The sequence below is a fragment of the Gadus chalcogrammus genome, chromosome 3 (assembly GCF_026213295.1).
Source record: "Gadus chalcogrammus isolate NIFS_2021 chromosome 3, NIFS_Gcha_1.0, whole genome shotgun sequence".
NCBI lineage: Eukaryota > Metazoa > Chordata > Actinopteri > Gadiformes > Gadidae > Gadus > Gadus chalcogrammus.
The window spans coordinates 15,075,107-15,096,177 of NC_079414.1; the positions used below are offsets into that span (position 1 = coordinate 15,075,107).

Here is a 21,071-nt window from a genome sequence, read left to right on the forward strand (position 1 = left end):
GCGAAAAGGAAAGAAAGAGAAGAAGCAAGCTTGACATATTTTGTAGATATTTAATGCAAACTTTACAAAATTGTTCAATATCATTTTTGTAGCTACAATTTGAGCTTTGGATAAAAGTTTAGGCTAAATGAGAAAATGTATACACAATATTTACACACTCCTGTTGCACTATTGCGATTTGGTCAATATCACTGCTATTATTATTATTATTATTACATCTCACCTTGTTTTATTCTTCAGACTTGTCTCTGCATTGTAATCAGGCTCGGTGGCAAAGGTGGTCAAACCTTTGTTACCCTATTTATTCCATCAAACAAAATGGTAAGCCAGTGTGCCGTTTTAGAATCTATTTACATTTCATATGCAAACCAGCCTTGCTTTAGACCTTGTACGATACTGCAAGCGCATCTCCAGCCTTGACTTGTTCTTCCTTGTGTACGAGACTTGTTGCAGATAATCGAGGTTGGCTGTTTCAGCTTAATCCTTAAAAGGTTTGTTCAGGATTTGGTATTTTGGGCAATTTGAGATCCTTCCCGGGGTAAAGCAAAAGCAGTGAGGCGACCGGTCAGTTCTTTGGCGGTATCATTAGCGCTCTGAGATGAATTCCAGATTCAACATTTATTCTCCCCAAATCAGTTGCATTGCTATTGTTGGGGCTGTAATGGGAAAATTCTGTTTCTCTAACTGCCCTTTATTGGTGTGTGCCTGTACCTGTATTATTGCACAGAACCTAGCAGAATCTAATAGATTATTGTTTGTATTATCTGTATATTTCGTTGTGTATCCAATGCACAATGACAAATAAAGTCTATTCTATTCTATTCTATATAGAGTTTTGGAGCTAATGCTAAATGCTAACCATCTGACCCCGTACAGGGGGGATCACTCTGCTCTCTCTCTGCTACACTCTTCTTCTCCTCTCCCTTTACCCTTCCTTCCTTCGTTTTTTGTCCTTGCCTCCTCATCTCTTTTCACCTCACCTTCCTCCTCCTCACCTCTCCTCTCTATTCCTCTCTTTCCTCCTCACCTCTCTCCAGGTGTAGTATTGATTGGTCCCGGGTCCCCCCGTCTCTCCTTCTCCCTTTCTGCTCCTCACCCCCTCTCCTTCTCACCCCCTAATTGCTCCTCAACTCTCTCTTCTCCCCCTCCCCTCTCATCTTCCTCCTCCTCTCTCATCCTCCTCCTCCTCCTCACTCCTCCTTCTCCTCCTTCTCGCGTTTCCTCCCTCATTCTCCTCCTCTCTCCTCCTCGCTCCTCCTCTCTCCTCCTCCTTATCGCTCCTCCTCCTCTCTCCTCCTCGCTCCTCCTTCTCCTCCCTCCACCTTCTCCTCGCTCCTCCTCCTCCCTCCTCCTCCTCTGTCCTCCATCCTCCTCGCTCCTCCTCCTCTCTCCTCCATCCTCCTTCTTCTCCACCTTCTCCTCTCTCCTCCTCCTCCCTCCTCCTCCTCTGTCCTCCATCCTCCTCTCTCCTCCTCCTCCCTCCTCCTCCTCTGTCCTCCATCCTCCTCGCTCCTCCTCCTCCTCCTCCTCCTCCTCCTCCTCCTCGCTCCTCCTCCTCTCTCCAGGTGGGGTATTGATTGGTCCCGGGTCTGGCTGGGTGCGCAGGTCGAGGCTCACGCTAAATTATTCATGCTTCATACTCTTCTATGTATAGCCATGACCCAGTGGACACAGACACAAACAAAATGCCAAAAACATTTCAGCAGGCCGGCACACAACCATACACACACACACACAGACACACGCACACACACACACAACACACACACACCACACACACACACACCACAGCCACACACACACACATCACACAGCACCACACACACACACACACACCCATAACACACACCACACACCACACACACACAAACACACGCACACACACACAACAACACACACGCACGATACCGACACAGCCACCACCACACACACACAAAAAACACACCTCACTCTCCCTCTACATCCCTCCCCATCTTACCTCTAGGCCTAGGACCCTCTTAACTTCACCTACACCCCAAGCCACTATCCGACCCATCAAGGGAAATATCGATCCAAATGAAATAAATATTGAGCCAGCGTTATATAAATCCTGTTTTCTCTCAGCTGATTTGGGCTTCATTCCCTCTGGCTGCAAGGATCCCCTTTGTGAGAAACGATGGGGGGTAGGGCTGTATGTAGGGTGTGTGGGGTGTGGTTATTCAGATATCAAGCATTAGGGGAATAGGGCAGGTTTTTTGGGGGACAGGACTGCAAGGACCGTATTTGTGGGGGCAGAACTGTATTTCTTGAAACAAGGCTGGATTTGTGGGGACAGGACTGTATTTGTAATAGCAGGAATCTATTTGTGGGGACAGGACTGTATTTGTAATGACAGGACTCTATTTTGGGGACAGGACTGTATTTGTAATGACAGGACTCTATTTGGGGGTGGGACAGGACTGTATTTGTAATGACAGAACTCTATTTGTGGGGACAGGACTGTATTTGTAATGACAGGACTCTATTTGTGGGGACAGGACTGTATTTGTAATGACAGGACTCTATTTGTGGGGACAGGGCTGTATCTGTAATGACAGGTTTTTGTTGTTGTTGTGGGGATAGTGCTGTTTCTGTAATGACAGGTTGTTGTTGTTGTGGGGACAGGGCTGTATTTGTTATGGCAGGACTGTATTTGAGAGGACAGGGCTGTATTTGTGGGGACAAGTTGTAGTTGTGGGGACAGGGTAGTATCTGTAATGACAGGACTGTATTTGTGGGGCAGGACAGTAGTTGTGGGGGCAGGGCAGTGTGTGATACTACCATTGTCCAGATATGGAGCTAGCCAACAATCTAGTTTACTGCTTAAGATGAAAGCTGTTAAGCTCAGCTGTAAAGCACAGCAGCATAACGTCTTGGTCTTGTGATTTCAGCGTTGTGTGTGTGTATGAACGTGTCACAAATGTTTACATTAATGTGTGTGTGTCCAATAGTGTGTGTGTGGGGGGGGGGGAGGGGCTGTGTGTGTGTGTGTGAGTGTTCATATATGATCATTTCTGAATGTGTGCTTGTGTGTGTTTGCGTGCTTGCGTGTCTGTGTGTCTGTGTGTGTGGGCGTGCGTGTGAGTGTGTGTGTATGTGTGTGTGTGGATGGTATGTCATATGATTTATAGCTGTCCTACATTGGAATGTACTCGATGATGAAACCAAAATGACCCAATATTGATATTGGGCACAACACATGCCTATGTGCTCTTAAAGTGCCTATGTGTGTGTGTGTGTGTGTGTGTGTGTGTGTGTGTGTGTGTGTGTGTGTGTGTGTGTGTGTGTGTGTGTGTGTGTGTGTGTGTGTGTGTGTGTGTGTGTGTTTGTGTGTCCATGTCCGTGTGCATGCGCATGCATGTGTGTGCTTTTAGGCATTCAGAGTGACGTAACAAATGACCTACATTGGGCCACTTTTGAGCCTGCAAGGTATTTTCTTCCACCATTATCTCATCCAGCCAATCACATCACTCATCTCATCCCTCCATTCACATCAAAGCCTGCTGCAAACAGACCAATCACAACCCTATCACGACTCTGAAGATTCTTCCTCTCAGTCAAATTATCCCCTAAAATAATTACAAATAATGCTATGTTTTTTCCTCTCCTTACATTCTCTTGCCTTTCCTCTTCTTTCCTCTCTCCTGTCTCCTGTCTCCTCTCTCATCTCTCCTCTCTCCCCTCTCCTCTCTCCTAGTTTCAGTGGGTCGTGGCAGAAGCTCTGCTGTGTTCATATAACTCAATTTGAAACATGAATTCCTGGTTCTGCATCCTAGTTAGTTGTGGCTGACTTGAAAGGACCAGCCTGTTTTCTCCCTCTGCTGTATCCAACCATGTTATTGCCATTGAGGGAGGAGTGTGTATAGGGGGGAGGGGGGAGGGGGGAGGGGGCAGGGGGAAAATTAGAAGCTTTTGAAAACAAATCGTGAAAGTGATCAATGGTGGCCTTGTCGGAAGCATGAACTTGCGTGCATAGATTTTAGGGAAGTTTGTGATATGGGGTCGGCGGGGGGGCGGGGTTTTGTGTGTGTGTGTGTGTGTGTGCGTTGTGTGTGTGTGTGTGTGTGTGCGTTACTGCTGTGTGTGTGTGTGTGTGTGTGTGTCCTGTGTGTGTGTGTGTGTGTGTTGTGTTGTGCACGTGTTGTGTGTGTGTGTGTGTGTGTGTGTTTGGATGTGAGACTGGACATAGAGATGGAGAGATGAAGAAGAGAGAGATAAGCTAGACAGAGGATAGAGGATGGAGAGACTAGGAGAGAGAGAGAGAGACCGAGAGAGAGAGAGAGTAGAGAGACGCAGAGAGAGACGAGAGAGAGAAGAGAGAGACGAGAGCGAGAGAGCGAGAGAGCGAGAGAGAGAGAGAGAGAGAGAGAGAGAGAGAGAGAGAGAGAGAGAGAGGGAGTGGGGGGAGAGAGAGAGAGAAGTGAAAATCCTATCCTTGCATCTCTTATATCCTTTGCACTATCCACCCAATCCAATATAGAAAAATCTGTTAAATACCAAGCTTGCGGACAAAGGGGCCTGACGAGGGGGTTGTGGGTTTTAGGGAAAGGATCTGACATCCTCAACGAGGGCAATGGAGCAGAGATACTCCACCATATAATCCTATGTTAAGAAGTTAATATTTAATTGACAATATATATTTTAAGTGCTGTTCTTCCAGTGTGTTCTTCGTTATTACTGGTAGCCTTTGCATACACTGAGCTGTGTGTGTGTGTGTGTGTGTGTGTGTGTGTGTGTGTGTGTGTGTGTGTGTGTGTGTGTGTGTGTGTGTGTGTGTGTGTGTGTGTGTGTGTGTGTGTGTGTGTGTGTTTTTGTGCATGTGTAAGTGTGTGTGTGTGTATGTTTGTGTGTGTAAAAGGTTAAGGGTAACACATGTTCCTGTGTTTTTGTAACTATATATATTATATTTCTCTCTCTCTCTCTCTCCCCCTCTTTAATCTCTCCCTCTCTCCACCCTTCCCTCTCTCTTTCTCTCACTCTCTCCGTTTCCCTCTCTCCTTCTCTCCCCCTCCCAATCGTTCTCTCTCGTGTAATTGGACGGAGACAGGGAAGAAATTCTGCTACATGTATTTGTGTTTCTGTAGACGTGGTTGCCAGGCAACAGCAGATCTGCGGTATTTATAGTTTCTGAAAAGATGGGTGGCGTTACCTGGCTGTGATATTAAGTAAAGCAGCAATTTGCTCAGCAAGTGGAGAGAAATCATTTTCATCAATGCAATACTATGTCAAGTTTGTGTCTGTATATGTTTTGTGTGCATGTGTGTGTTTGTGTGTGTGTGTGTGTGTGTGTGTGTGTGGTGTGTGTGTGCGAGCGTCTGTGTGTGTGTTTGTGTTTGTGCGAGTATTTATGTGAAAGCTCATTCCGACACACGTTCCTCTGTGCTCAGGGTTGAAGTTTGTGTATCTGTGGTGTGGCTCATGGCGCTGTGTTCATGGATCTATGAAGTGATACTAAAGACACACCCCTGCTTCCTTCTCAGGGTTCGAGAGCATCCTGGAAGGCTTGTTTGGGTCCGGACTAATCGACAACATCACCCTCTTTCAAGGTAACCCTCTCCCCTAGTACAGTCTGGAGACACTTCTCTGGGCAGCACGTGTACGCACACACAAACTTAAGCAACTGAAAATTAAATAGCTTTATTTGCATGGAAAATAAACATTGACAATACCAAAGCAGTTAAAAATTTAGACTAAAGGGCGAATCTATAATACATAATTATAAATAAATCTATTATTACAATAGAAAAAACATTCAATAGAATAACATTAGACATAAGTGATTAAGAAAGTATGAATCTCTCTCTCTCTCTCTCTCTCTCTCTCTCTCTCTCTCTCTCTCTCTCTCTTTAAGAAAAAATAGGTCATTTTGGCATGGGTCTAAGTCATGTGACACCTCCCCTAACTGACTTGAGGCATATTTCGATTTTTTTGTGTTATTTGTGACACACACATACATGACACGCAGCAACATATAATAATCCTACAGCAACATTCTACAATTTTGGCTCATTTTCAAACGGTGTCAAGATTTGATTGCGCATTCAGCTTTTGAGTAACTGTTTGCTACATGGTGTATATCCTGTGATAATTAACAGTTTATACATTTTTTACAGTTTCTGGTAAGTTTCATTAGCGCTTGACTCTGTTACTTATATCACATGTTTATTTAAGTATTGTTCTAGTTCGCAGTCGAAACACGTCTAACCGGAGCTGGATTTAGAGTTACACGTATGAATGTATAATTGGTTACACAAAGGTGCCCGCCATTAGAATTCGAACAAAGTGAGTCACTCTTGGTTGGATGTACAATAGAAAGTACAGGTTGGCACAAGTACAAAAATATCATTGTATATATAAATATATGATTATTATATATATATTTTTTTCATAATAACATTTATACTCCTGTGAGTTGCACTCACTTTTTTTCATAATAACATTTTTTTCCTGAGTTGTACTCTTCAAATGTTCAACTTCTGACAGGATTCGCTTTGAGTACTTTGGTTCGGAATTGTATTCCACTTTATAAAAAGTAGGAAGTGGACTTTTAACCCTCTACGAAGGTTAAATGTGTTGCTGGTAAGTGCATGTTTTGAGATGCACACAAGGCCATCTCTGACTACAGAGGATTTTTGGACCATTACACACTCACACACACGGACACAGGCAGACACACACACACATTCACGGGCGCATGCATGAAGACGTCACATGTAGATCCATAATGTTGTTTTTCTGAAGGCTTCTACCCCATACATGATACTTATACGCGGGTACACAAACACACACACACACACACACACTAACACACACACACACACACACACACACACACACACACACACACACACACACACACACACACACACACACACACACACACACACACACACACACACACACACACACACACACACACACACACAGCTACGTTTAGTGTGGGATTTAGCTAATTGGTGGCCTCCCAGGGTATAGTCATTGGACAGCAGGGTTGAACTAACTCATCTAACTGGCAACCTTTAAAATACAGCAGGGGGGATGGGTGGTGGGAGGGGGGTTGGGGGAGACAGACGAGGGAGGGAAGGGGCATTTAGGTGGAGCAATTCTAGAGATACCCTCATAGATATGCACATTCACACACACACACACACACACACACACACACACACACACACACACACACACACACACACACACACACACACACAACAACACACACCCACACACACACACACACACACACACAACAACACACACCCATACACACACACACACCCCCGAACACACACACACACACACACAGAGTTGGTTAGCTATGCTTACCTTTGTTAGCTGTTAGCTTAGCTTTTTTTTGTATGGTTTCTTTCTTTGGCAACACTCAAGTCCCGAGGTTTTGGCTAAATTGTAGTGTTGTACGTGTTTGTTTACACCAGTCAACTGAATGTTCATCATTATCTGTTGTTTTCCATGGTTTTATTGTTCACCCACAATCTACTGCACGCTTGCACATGCGCACATGCATCCACTCAGAAACAAACACACGCAAACATTTCCAAAACATATATCAACGTGATCTTTTAAATGTTCTTGCAGATGAAATGGTAGTATACTCTCCATTATACATGGGCATGTTAGCCATGCTCATAGCTAGCTGTAGTATAGACAAACCTTACAATAAGTGAGACAAGCAATAGCTTAGCCTACTAATGGGTTAGCCATCCCATGCTATAGTTGAGCCTAGCCAAAGGCTAGCCATGCTATGGTGAGATAGTGAGTGAGAAAAGGTTAGGCTTTATTGTTAACGCCACTTCAAACTGCACTAACGCGGGTGTGTGCATGTGTGTGTGTGTGTTTGTGTGTTTCAGACTGCGAGCCCACGGAGGTTTCAGACTGGTCTTTTGATGAGAACTGTCTCTTCTGCTGCTCGAGGCGGGAGAAAAAGGTGAAGGTAAGACCTCCAATCTCTCTCTCCCTCTCTCTGCCTCTTTCGGCCTCTGCTCTCCCCTCCCTCATCCTCTTCTTGTTGCTCTCATTTCTGCACATTTGTTGTTTTTGTGTTTGTCAGCGATGGTGGACTTGACCCCAATTTGGCTTGTGAAAGGAGAGCTTGTATTGATTGGTCTCGGGGTCAGGGGTCGGAGGGAGCATGTTGGGGTTGGGGCGGGGGGAGGGTCTGTCTGACGTTGGTGACAAAAATTGGTGCTGTAAATGAAGACGTGTCGGGTTCTTTTTCACCCTATTAGAGTCCTTAACCTTCCCGCTGTATCTGCTTACCACGTCTCTCTCTCTATCTCTATCTTTCTATCTCTATCTTTCTGTCTCCAACCCTCTCTCTCTGTATCCCCTCCTCCCTCCCTCCCTCCCTCCCTCTCTCCCTCTCTCTCTCTGAGCACATCCACACTCATCAGCTGTCACGTCTCCAGACAGGAAGGACCTCCTCTGTGGTGCTACCACTCACCCGACAAGCTAGGGGAAACACATTGTAGCTCATACACACTCGTGAACGCGCACATACACAAACAAAGGACAAAAGCAGTATCTTTTGATGCTCCGCTTCCCCAACCCCCATCCCGACACGCTCAGCTGTTAAACAGCCAATCAGAAGCCGTCGTTGGTCCTAAACCTTTGGTTTGCCGACCGCCACTTCCCTACCACTCCAACCTCCATGACTCTGGCATAAAATGAATGCCCGTTAGCGAGGTAGTGTTATGCTTTATGACCCGGGCATACAAGTTAGTTACTTTAGTAACCAGGGACTATGAGTCAGTCACTATGTTAACCAGGGACTATGAGTTAGTTACTGTGCTAACGCGGGCTTTGAGTTGCTTTGGTAACCAGGGGCTATGAGTTAGTTACTGTGTTACCCAGGGGCTATGAGTTAGTTACCGTGGTAACCAGCGAGTATGTGTTAGTTACTATGGTAACCAGGGGGTACGAGTTAGTTACTGTGTTAACCATGGGTAACTAGTCAGTTGCTGTGGTAGCCAGCGAGCATGTGTTAGTTACTTTGGTAACCAGGAATAACGTGTAGGTTATCCAGATAACCAGGGATAACGAGTTAGTTAATGTGGTAACCAGGGATAACGAGTTAGTTACCGTGGTACCCACAGTGTACGGGACGGTTGCTGTACTAAGCATGGGCCCCCCCGAGGTAAACGAATGAAGCTTCATTCATAGTCGCCTTGAGGCGCTGTTTCTTATTTCAGAGGTGCGTGACGCATCTTATGAACCGGGGCTGAGGCCATGTCCTTTTTATGTCGGAGAGAAGAGGAAGCTGAGAAGAACAGGAGGGAAATGTGAAGAAGTAGAGGCGGCGTTGGGGGAGGAGTAGAAGATAGGGAAGAGAAGGAGGAACGGGAGGAGCGGGAAGCTAAGTGCTAGGTAGCTAGCGCCGCTTGTTTGTCGCGAACTTGACCCAAGTTCTTCCTCAGAGGTCAGCCATCTGCCTCCTAAAACCCCCCCCCCCCATGACCTCCGCCTGACCCGCTGCCACCAGGAAACTACACACGCACACAGGCAAACGCTAGCACACACAAACACACACACACACACACAAACCCCCACGTACACAATCATACACAATCGGATATAACACATGTATATATAAAATATTCACAAACACACACACCCACAAACAAATACCCACACCCATGCATGCACGCATGCCACACAAACACATTCATATAAACACACACACACACACACACACACACACACACACACACACACACACACACACACACACACACACACACACACACACACACACACACACACACACACACACACACACACACATATTATATGTCTATGCATGCATTTTCTGAATGAGTGTTTCCCTTTCTCTCATTTCTTTGTCTCTCTCTCTCTCCGTAATAGGGTTGTTTGTATATTTGTCCCTTTACATCCCCCGCATCTCTCCCTCTTTCTCTCTCTCTCTCTCTCTCCCCCTCCCCCATCTGCAGCCCCCTCCCCCCAGTTTATAACTATGTGTTTAAAATGCCAGCGGAGGCACAGTGGGCGTAGTCCATTGATTCATTGATTTGCACCCATGCAAATGAAGAGCAGAGAGAGAGAGAGAGAGAGAGAGAGAGAGAGAGAGAGAGAGAGAGAGAGAGAGAGAGAGAGAGAGAGAGAGAGAGAGAGAGAGAGAGAGAGAGAGAGAGAGAGAGAGAGAGAGAGAGAGAGAGAGAGAGAGAGAGAGAGAGAGAGAGAGAGAGAGAGAGAGAGAGAGAGAGAGAGAGAGAGAGAGAGAGAGAGAGAGAGAGAGAGCATTAAACACAGCCGGCAGACAGATAGACGGTTGAATGGAAGTCTGTGTAAGCTCCGGCATATGGCCCTTCTTGACAGAATCAGTCCCCTCTGCCCTCTTTGATAATATTTCATATTTCATGGCTATTGCTCCACCTTCATGTGCTCCATACAAATCCTTAACACGCCATATTTAATGTGCCATCATAATACGTCTCTCCACATGACACCTATTGCTCTGCTCATAATGTGCTCTGGTGCTCAAGGATCCCAGCTATTCACACTCTCTCCCGGCTCTGCTGGTTTGATGCCAGTGTGGGGAGGAGGGGGGCTTGACGTTGGGGGGGGGATCTCTGGAAACCTCAGTTAAACGTGACTGTGTGCAGCGCTCGGAGACTGTGACCGCGATAAAGAGCTGTAAAGACAACCTTGGCGTGTTGTGACTCGAAGAGCGGAGAAACCGTTGCGACGGGGAGATCTTTTTGAGTTTTTCTTCCTTCTCTCCTCAACTCCCCCCGTCCCCCCCTCCTCGTCCTCGTCCTCGTCCTTCTCCTTCTCATCCTCCTTTCCATTCTTCTTCTTCTTCTCCTCCTCCTCTTCCTCCTCCTCCCCCTCCCCCTGCCCCTCCTCCTCCCCCCTCCCCACAGCCTCCTTCTCCCCCTCCCCCTCCTCCTCAGACTATGGGTGAATCCATTGGGACATCAAAATAATTGCCTAAAACTACGTCTCAGAGGCCACCGCTTTTTGATTTTGGTTTAAATATTCTGGTTCAATATGGATTTTATGTGTGTTAATATAATGCATGGAACGGTTTTGAAGAAGCAATTATAAAAGAATGATAAAGATCGCCATCGTTTCACTTGCATATTTAATCTCTTGTTTTATTGCGAGCGGCCTCCGTACCTTTAGCGTTTTTTTAATAAAAAAGCTTGATTTAAATGTAAATGCTATTATGTTGATAACGCAAGTCGTCAAAATTGTGTGGTTTTTCAGCATTCTGAATGATTTGTAAACATATATTTTGCCTTTGCCAAAAAGTGGAAACTGAATAGATTCCGAGTTGTGTTGAGAACTTGTTATGAGTTCAATGCGGATGTGAGGCATTTTCATATGTTTTTCCTTTTGAGCAGCAAAAACCTCAACCATGCTAACGGCAGCTCAGTCAAGTTAGTCATTACATTTGAATAAACCCATCCTTATGAGCAAACTGGAGCAAGAGCGAAATACACTCTATTAACTTGAATGACCTGTTCTTCCGTGTGTGTGTGTGTGTGTGTGTGTGTGTGTGTGTGTGTGTGTGTGTGTGTGTGTGTGTGTGTGTGTGTGTGTGTGTGTGTGTGTGTGTGTGTGTGTGTGTGTGTGTGTGTGTGTGTGTGTTTGTGAACAGAAGCGGACAGAAGAGGACCGTGTTGTGGACAGCCAGGTGAACCAGAGTGACGAGCAGTCTAGGATCTGTCTGGAGAGGCAGGCACAAGACTTCCTCAATGCTGTGTTGCACAGGAAAGGTACAGACAAAAATACACACACACACACAAGCATGTGAATAGCTTTCAAAAAACGTACACGAAATTAAATATACGTTGACGTTCATTATTTATTATAATTAATGCTTAACCAGACAGTTAAAAGACATCAATGTATCAAAACAGATGAATATGAAAATCAAGAAATACATAATTAATGTTATCATAAGGTATTTGTCAGATTTTGTGAACATTTCTTCCTTTGTGTAAGGAACTTTCTTTAATATGTATAGGACTGTCTAATTTGTCATTTGTGGCTCTTCAGTAATTGTTTGAAATCTCTCCTACCTCATTAGATAAGCATTTCAGTCCGTGGAAAAAACACTCAATGCCTGTGTAATTATAGAACTCTAACTGAACATATTTTGACATCTTGTCTTTTTTCAATTAATTAACACACTTTCTTGTCAAACATTTGTTTGACAAGAAACTGTGTTCTTATTATTAGTTAGCAGTAGGTAATTTTTTCTCTGTGCTGGTGCTGACAAGTGGTTTAGTTTCCAGACGCTTAGATAAAATGGGTTTTTATTAATCCCAGCAGAAACCACAGGACAGTAGTCAAATTGAAATATATTAAATGAGATATAAAATATGAGACATAAATATACGAATAAAAAACGTATATTTATGCCTAAAGTGAAGAGTGAAAAATTACTTAGGGAGATTCAGAGAATACATCTATATGCATAACAACACTGTGCAATATATGTATATAAGAACACTGTGGTTTTCACACAATGTAATAGTTGTCTGGGGTTTGGCTGGTTTATCAATACAAGAAGAGTAATGCTTCTCGGCCAGGAAATAGAGCCTTATTAATTTGCGCCTAGGCTACGGTCACTGGGAGTGGAGTGCAGATGTCATTTCGATTGGCAGGCCTTAATCAATCACGCCTTGCTGAGTATTGGAGCTGCATGTGTAAATGACGAGAAGACACACACACGCACACACACACACCCACACACACACACACACACACACACACACACACACACACACACACACACACACACACACACACACACACACACACACACACACACACACACACACACAATTTCAAATCACTTTATTGAGCCATTTTCATAAATAGCTCGATAGATTCCTTGTGTGTAATCTATGTAATGTATTTCGTGTCAATGCCGAGATTACCAACTACACAGGGTACGTCTTGCTTCCTGTTATTGCACACTGAAGTATCATCATTTGATTAAAAAGCCAGGAATGCACAATAGATAGATCCAGTCTACTGTACTTGTCAATACTGAATTGTTTCACAGCGATAAAGTATGGAGATAGCTTTTAAATAGGTTAGCCCAAAAATGGATATAAAAGACCAAAAAAAAAAGCGGAATGAGGAGCAGCTTGACTATGAAATAACTACATCTAATCTTATAAAGTATGATGTTCAATTTATTCTTCTTAGTTTTATTTATTTTTCTTAGTTTTTCCTTATTCATTATAGATGTAATAATTTATAATTTGTGCGATTGAGGTGCCATCCTTCCCATTTAGCTTGTGGCTATCTGTACATTACGGTTATACGCACAAATATATATAGGTTATCTGTAAATAAAGGATACAAAAGGCAGCATCTCCTTAAGATGGAACATGTTAAACAAATGAAGTTTGAAAATAATTGGAGCCCGGCCTATCATATCATACCAACAAATAAACACGATACAAACCAAGGAAGTTTATTTAGGATTAAGCCAACTCTCAGTATTATCTTCTATATCCACAGTTCCTCAGATTGGTCCCCTGACTACCAGAGATGATATATTATTTTTGAAGCTGGTCTAGACAGCTCTTATGAAACATCCATTTTAGTTTGAGCGTCTCCGTATTGATTTCCTGCCTTACATAAAACCGGACTCCAAAATAGCCTTGTATGTGTCGTGGTTCTCTGTTCTTCCTCTGCCTGAGATTATCCCAAAGACTGGTGAGGTGCAGAGATCACTGCACACCTGTAACACTGCCAAGGAAATGGTTCTCAGACCCTCTGTCCTACTCCAACTTCTTATGCCATCAGTTCTTACTAGAGTACTCCTCCATCCGATCCATGTGGAAATGTAATTGATGAAATCCTTCATCCCGTCATTTAGCACCGACGTGTGCTAAAATGACAGCAAGTGGCTGATTTCTTTCGATGTCAATTTCTTGCTATTACAAAGGCATCCCTACCTATCGAGACTTAAACACAGACGAGCACACCAGGGCAATCAGAGGTCCACCATCTTCCTCCGAATATAAGTTCTTCCTCTGTCACTTCTAGACGGTAACCTCTGTGCGAACAAGTGGGCTGAGAAGTGAAATACCGTGTCAAGCCTTCAGATGTCAGCGCCAGGTAGTCTTGTGATTGGGTCTAGACTCTCTCATGTCAGTCCAGCCCACGCTCCGTTCACTTCGCTCGCATAACAGGAAGTCAGCCAACCTCCGCTGCATCTCCCCCTCTCCGCTCCAATAGTTAGTGAGGTGGACACAATCGCTTTCATTAAACTCCACCTGACACATTTAGAAAACGCAGACATTAGTAAACATTATTATCCACAGTATTATATTAACTTTCCCCTCCGGCCATACCATGCACTTAACAATCTGTGTGAAAGTGTCTATGTGTGTGTTTGTGTGATTTTGTATGTTTTGGAATTAGTAAAGCGTATGTTTTGAATAAGTTAAGTTATGCTTGTTTCAAGTGATGCAGCGAGACACTCACCTCCCGCTCTGTGTGTTTGTCTCCCCACAGAACTGCCAGGTTTCTCCGACCCTCAGATCCCCCTAGTGGCTCGTGAGATCATGCACAGAATGATCCGCCAGTTCGCTGCCGAATATACCTCAAAAACTACTCAGGAAGACCCGCCAAACACCCCCATCAAGGACCAAAGCCTGCTGCCGAGAGCGCCCTCTCTGGCCCCGGGCCCTGGGAGTCCCCAGGGGCCCCGGCCACTGAGCCCACTGGCCCTGCCTCCGCCAGAACCCAGCTCACCATCCCCCTCACCCTCCTCCTCTTCATCCTCCTCATCCTCAGCCTCCTCCCCGTCACCCGGTCGGGCCCCCAGCCCCGGCTCCACCATTGCCCCCGGGACCCCCAACCTAACTGGGCCCCGCAACCTCCCAGGGACCCCTATCCTCACTGGGGCCCCCCTCCTCACAGGGACCCCAATCCTCACTGGGGCCCCAATCCTCACCGGGGCCCCCCTCCTCACTGGGGCCCCCCTCCTCACTGGGGCCCCCCTCCTCACAGGGGCCCCCCTCCTCACTGGGGCCCCCCTCCTCACAGGGGCCCCCATCCTCACCGGGGCCCCCATCCTCCCCGGGACCTCCATCCTCCCCAGGACCCCCGCCTTGGTTCCCGGCGGCTCGGGTGGAGCTACCGCAGGAGCTAACGCCGGTGGAGCCACTCCTGCTGCTCCTTCTGCTAGCAGCGCTGCTACCGCTAGCGGCGCTAGCAGCGCTGCTACCGCGGCTGCCTCGGCCCAGAACCCAGTGCTCAGCAAGCTGCTGATGGCCGCCCAGGACGCGCCGCTGGACCTCACCGTCCGCAAGGCCCAGGAGGAGCTGGAGCCCAGCCAGCAGGGTGAGGGGGCACACGCACACATGCACATTTATACCCATACAGAAACACACATGCATCCATTGTTTCACCCACACACCGTCCCTTAAGCAGCTGCCTCGTGTTGGTGGGCAGGTCGGAGTAGGGGGTGCAAATTCTCTCTCTCTCCCTCTCTCTCTCTCTCTCTCTCTCTCTCTCTCTCTCTCTCTCTCTCACAAACACGCACACGCGCACACACACACACACACACACACACACACACACAAACACAAACACACACTCTTTACAAAATCAACTACATCAACTACATTTAGCTCTTAGAATTTGGGATTATCTTCGGGTACAAATTCACACACGCACATCCTCATTATAAAATACAGGTAGAGGTAGTAGAGGTAGTAGAGGTAGTAGAGTTAGTAGAGGTAGTAGAGGTAGTAGAGTTAGTATAGCTAGTAGAGCTAGTATAGCTAGTAGAGTTAGTAGAGTTAGTAGAGGTAGTAGAGTTAGTAGAGGTAGTAGAGGTAGTATAGGTAGTAGAGGTAGTATAGTTAGTAGAGGTAGTAGAGGTAGTAGAGTTAGTAGAGCTAGTATAGCTAGTAGAGTTAGTAGAGTTAGTAGTGGTAGTAGAGGTAGTAGAGGTAGTAGAGTTAGTAGAGGTAGTAGAGTTAGTAGAGGTAGTAGAGGTAGTAGAGTTAGTATAGCTAGTAGAGCTAGTATAGCTAGTAGAGTTAGTAGAGTTAGTAGAGGTAGTAGAGGTAGTAGAGGTAGTAGAGGTAGTAGAGTTAGTATAGCTAGTAGAGCTAGTATAGCTAGTAGAGTTAGTAGAGTTAGTAGAGGTAGTAGAGGTAGTAGAGGTAGTAGAGGTAGCAGAGTTAGTAGAGGTAGTATAGCTAGTAGAGGTAGTAGAGTTAGTATAGCTAGTAGAGTTAGTATAGCTAGTAGAGCTAGTATAGCTAGTAGAGGTAGTAGAGTTAGTATAGCTAGTAGAATTAGTAGAGGGAATAGAGTTAGTAGGGTTAGTAGAGTTAATAGAGTTAGTATAGCTAGTAGAGGTAGTAGAGTTAGTATAGCTAGTAGAGTTAGTATAGCTAGTAGAGCTAGTATAGCTAGTAGAGGTAGTAGAGTTAGTATAGCTAGTAGAATTAGTAGAGGGAATAGAGTTAGTAGAGTTAATAGAGTTAGTATAGCTAGTAGAGGTAGTAGAGTTAGTATAGCTAGTAGAGTTAGTAGAGTTAGTAGAGGGAGTAGAGTTAGTAGAGTTAATAGAGTTTGTATAGCTAGTAGAGGTAGTAGATTTAGTATAGCTAGTAGAGTTAGTAGCCGTTTATCCGTCCTGGGCTCCTGTAACAACATGGTAGTGCAACATGGCTCAATGCAAGAGGACCCGCTCCCCTAGCAGATACAAAGGCAACAAAAACACAACGATTCTTATCTCCATGAGATTATACACTAATCAAAACATACTTGTGAATATAATGTTATATTTCTGACAGAAATGTTCCGCTACATGCCCCACTTAATTCTACCAGGATTAGACTGCTTGTGTGTGTATGTGTCTGTGTTAGTGGTGGGTGGGCAAGTGTGAAATTGTGCATGTGTGTCTTTGTGTGTGTGCTTGTCTTTGTTTGTGTGTGAGAGCGTGTGTGTGTGTGTGTGTGTGTGTGTGTGTGTGTGTGTGTGTGTGTGTGTGTGTGTGTGTGTGTTTTTAGTGTGCGCCGTGTGTGTACTTGATTCTTGGATGCTCTATAATCAAATGTATTCTTTCTCTTTCTTTTATTTATATACAAATATATGAATATGTCCTTTTACCCATATTAATAAACTTAATAATATGACTAATAACACGGCCATCCTCATCATCTCTAATGTGTGATCAGATGGCGTCCTGGACCTCTCCACCAAGAAACATCACAGCATCCTCAAAACCTCGCCTGGCCTCTCCTCCTCGCCCACCGTCAAGGGGTAAGACGCCGCTGTCTGTCGGTCTACATACTGTATCTATCTGTCTGTATGTCCGTTTACCTATTGTATCTGTCTGTCAGTCTACCTACTGTATCTATCGGTCTGTCTGACTGTATATCTACTGTATGTGTCTGTCCGTGTAACTACTGTATCTGTCTGTCTGTCTGTCTGTCTGTCTGTCTGTCTGTCTGTCTGTCTCTCTGTCTGTCTACCTGTCTGCCTACTGTATATGTCTGACTGTTTTTCTACCTACTGTATCAATCTGTCTGACTGTCTGTGTTTCTGTCTGTCTGTGTGTATGATTGTCGTTCTCGCTGTGTATCTGTGTGTCTATCTATGTGTCTCTATGTCTCTATGTCTGTCTGTCTGTCTGTCTATCTGTCTGTCTGTCTGTCTGTCTGTCTGTATGTCTGTCTGTCTGTCTGTCTGCCTGTGTGTGGGTCTGTGTTTGTATAATCAGGTTCTGTCATCTCCCTCTGTCTGACTGTCTCGCTGTTTCTGCCTATCTCTCTCTCTGTCTGTCTGTTTGTCTGTCTGTCTGTCTGTCTGTCTGTCTGTCTGTCTGTCTGTCTGTCTGTCTGTCTGTCTGTCTGTCTGTCTGTCTGTCTGTCTGTCTGTCTGTCTGTCTGTCTGTCTGTCTGTCTGTCTGTCTGTCTGTCTGTCAGTCTGTCAGTCTGTCTGTCTGTCTGTCTGTCTGCCTGCCTGTGTGTGGGTCTGTGTTTGTATAATCAGGTTCTGTCATCTCCCTCCAGCTACTCACCATCAATACCTCTCCCTCTCCCCTCCCCCGCTCTCTGATCAATTACTTTCATCGCTTTCATCCCCCACCTAGCCAAGGCTTTCCCTGCAATTGGAGGAAATTTGTTTTTTCTATATATATCATAAATACACATTCATATGTACACACACATTTAAATATACATACATAGCCCGCTTCCTCGCCCCAGGCGCGAGGTTGTACAGGGGTGAAGACTGGTCTTTGCTGGGTCTTTTTTATCCATTTTCATTTTCAAGCTTTTATCGACAGAGAACTGCAGTGCGGAGCGGTCATTTATTGATAATGTCATCACATGCCTTCAAGTGATTCTTGACTTGCGGAACAGAAAGAGGAAATTCTAAATCCGCAGTAAACGGAACAGTCCCAAGAATACCAGTAAACATATCCATAGGTTAGATAGAAATGTATAGATTATAATCTTTTTGATAAATGTAACTCATATCAACCTTTCCACATTGAGAGATACTGACAACTGACCGGCCTCTAGATCTATGCTGTCTGGTTATTTGTGCTAAGATATATATTTAGTGAAATAAGTATGAGTAGAGAATGCTACTTCCTATAATTGATTGAAGCTACTCAAATGGTTCATAGCCCAATCAGAAATATGATGAGATCATCAGTCAGACGTGGTTTGGAGTCTAGGATTATTTTGGAGATGTTTAGCCATGAGGTTAGAGATCTGTAAATTCAGATATTAGGGTAGAGATTGTTCAATCGAGAAATTAGGTGAGAGATGGTTAAATGATGATATTAAATTAGATATGGTTAAATGTAAGTATTTGATTATATTAGAGATAAAATTTGTGATAAACTTGAGATATTGGGTAAAATATGGTCAAGTTTAAGGTTAGAGATGGTTAAGTTTAGGTATGAAGTTACCGATTGTTAAATTTAGGTATGAGGTTACAGATGATTAAGTTTAGATATTAGGCGAGAGTATGCTAAATTTAGATATTCGGCGAGAGATGGTTAAGTTTAAATATTAGGTTACAGATTGTTTAATTGAGTAATGAGGCGAGGGATGGCTCAGTTTAGGTATAAGGTTAGAGATGGTTATGTTAAGGTATGAGGTGGTACAGGGTTAACTTTAGGTGTTAGGACAGAGATGGTTTGATGTAGCTATAGAGCTTGAGCTTGATAGTGTTGTAAGGTGTGTTTGAGGTTCGGGTTAAGGCATGCTCTGCAGCATGTCTTATTTGGTAACCTTGGTTACGTCTGCCGGCCATCTGAAGGCCCTTCACCTAGTGGTCTCTATAGGAGCCCCTCAGTAACCAGAGTGAGCGAGAGAGAGAGAGAGAGAGAGAGAGAGAGAGAGAGAGAGAGAGAGAGAGAGAGAGAGAGAGAGAGAGCGCAGTGGAGATGGAGAGTGTGTGTGTGTGTGTGTGCGTGCGTGTGCGTTTGTGTAGATCGTGGTGGTGCTAGTGCTATCTGTGAGGTGGTGGGTGTATGTGTGTATTATTGGAGTATGTATTCGTCCAGCTTCCCTGGATTATAATTTATATCTCCTCCCGTAGATTAGAATTGATACTGGCACACAGCTGTTGAAAGCGGCATAGAAGTATAATCTTTGCCTTTGTCAGTGGTGTCTCACAGCAGAGCTGCACAGTGGCTGTGTATGCGGTCGGCTGCTGGCTAAGTGTAGGCTTGCCCTGAGTGCAGACTCACAGGTCCCTGGAGAGTCCTGCATTGTTTTCCACCAAGTCTGAGACCTCCCCCTGTGTTAATCCCTTTTTAACCCCCTGCTAGGGATTCCCCGCAATGCACACTAGGTCCAAGCAGCCCAGCGCAGGAAGCCTACTGAGGGGGCTGGAAGCATGTAGCATAGGCGCTTAGATCTCTGTCTAACTACTGTTTCCCTCTGTCTGTCTGTCTGTCTGTCTGTCTGTCTGTCTGTCTGTCTGTCTGTCTGTCTGTCTGTCTGTCTGTCTGTCTGTCTGTCTGTCTGTCTGTCTGTCTGTCTGTCTGTCTGTCTGCCTGTCTGTCTGCCTGTCTGTCTGTCTGTCTGTCTGCCTGTCTGTCTGCCTGTCTGTCTGTCTGTCTGCCTGTCTGTCTGCCTGCCTGCCTTTCCCTCTGTCTGTCCGTCTGTCTGTCTGTCTGTCTGTCTGTCTGTCTGTCTGTCTGTCTGTCTGTCTGTCTGTCTGTCTGTCTGTCTGTCTGTCTGCCTGTCTGTCTGCCTGTCTGTCTGTCTGTCTGTCAGCCTGTCAAAATATATGTCAGTCTATCCGTCTTTCTTTTTCCTTTATACTGTATGTATACATTTATATATAAAGTCTGTTTATTTAACTATCTCTCTATCAATCTATATCGCTTTCTTTCTTTATATGTGTCTCTCTTGCTCTGTTGCTCTCTCGCTCTCTCTCTCTCTCTGTATTTCTCTCTTTCGGTTTTCCAGTCTATCTATGTGTATATTTCTCTCTCTCTCTCCCTCTCTATCTTTGTCTGTCAGTCTGTCTCTCTGTCCATCCATCTGTCTACCCCCGGCCAAATGTTGGAGCAAAAAAAAAAGCAATTTCTTGCCATGGACCTATGGAACCAGTTTTTATAAGCGAGTTGCTGCTGTTGCTATAGTTACAGAACATAGGGGATTAATGGCAGCTCAGGCTTTGCGTTGAGGGAATACTTTTTCAGTTCACCCACATGACCTCTCAAAAAACAGGCACCGCTATGTGCTCCGCGCAGAACATTTCAGATAATTAACATGCTGCCGAAGGGGCCAGGCGAGTAGCTCTCAGTCCTGGCCCTTGTACGACGTCTGTACATCCTGACGAGGACACCTGTTCAATACGCGACTGGATGCGGATATTTCAAACCCAATTAGAACATGTTGATTAAGGTGTGTGAGATGTGACAGATTTATCCAGCTGTAATTGAGACACAAAGAAAAGCATTTGTTGTGAGTGACTTTCCGGAGTCCAAAGTAATTGATTTGGTGTCGCAAGAATGAGAGACAGCCTTATGGTTTGTTCTCTTTTCCCTCATTACA

At 44.9% G+C, this 21,071-nt stretch overlaps 1 protein-coding gene across 1 annotated transcript in view; it reads left to right on the plus strand.

Moving 5' to 3' along the window:
* The window catches only part of lcor (ligand dependent nuclear receptor corepressor), a 46,266-nt gene that overhangs the window by 17,066 nt on the left and 8,129 nt on the right, over positions 1–21,071 (plus strand). Inside the window, exons 2-7 of the mRNA XM_056586346.1 lie at positions 5,499–5,564; positions 7,884–7,966; positions 11,657–11,774; positions 14,539–14,838; positions 15,190–15,369; positions 17,223–17,307. Coding sequence (XP_056442321.1) covers positions 5,499–5,564; positions 7,884–7,966; positions 11,657–11,774; positions 14,539–14,838; positions 15,190–15,369; positions 17,223–17,307 — 832 coding nt within the window. The remainder of the gene's footprint in view (positions 1–5,498; positions 5,565–7,883; positions 7,967–11,656; positions 11,775–14,538; positions 14,839–15,189; positions 15,370–17,222; positions 17,308–21,071) is intronic.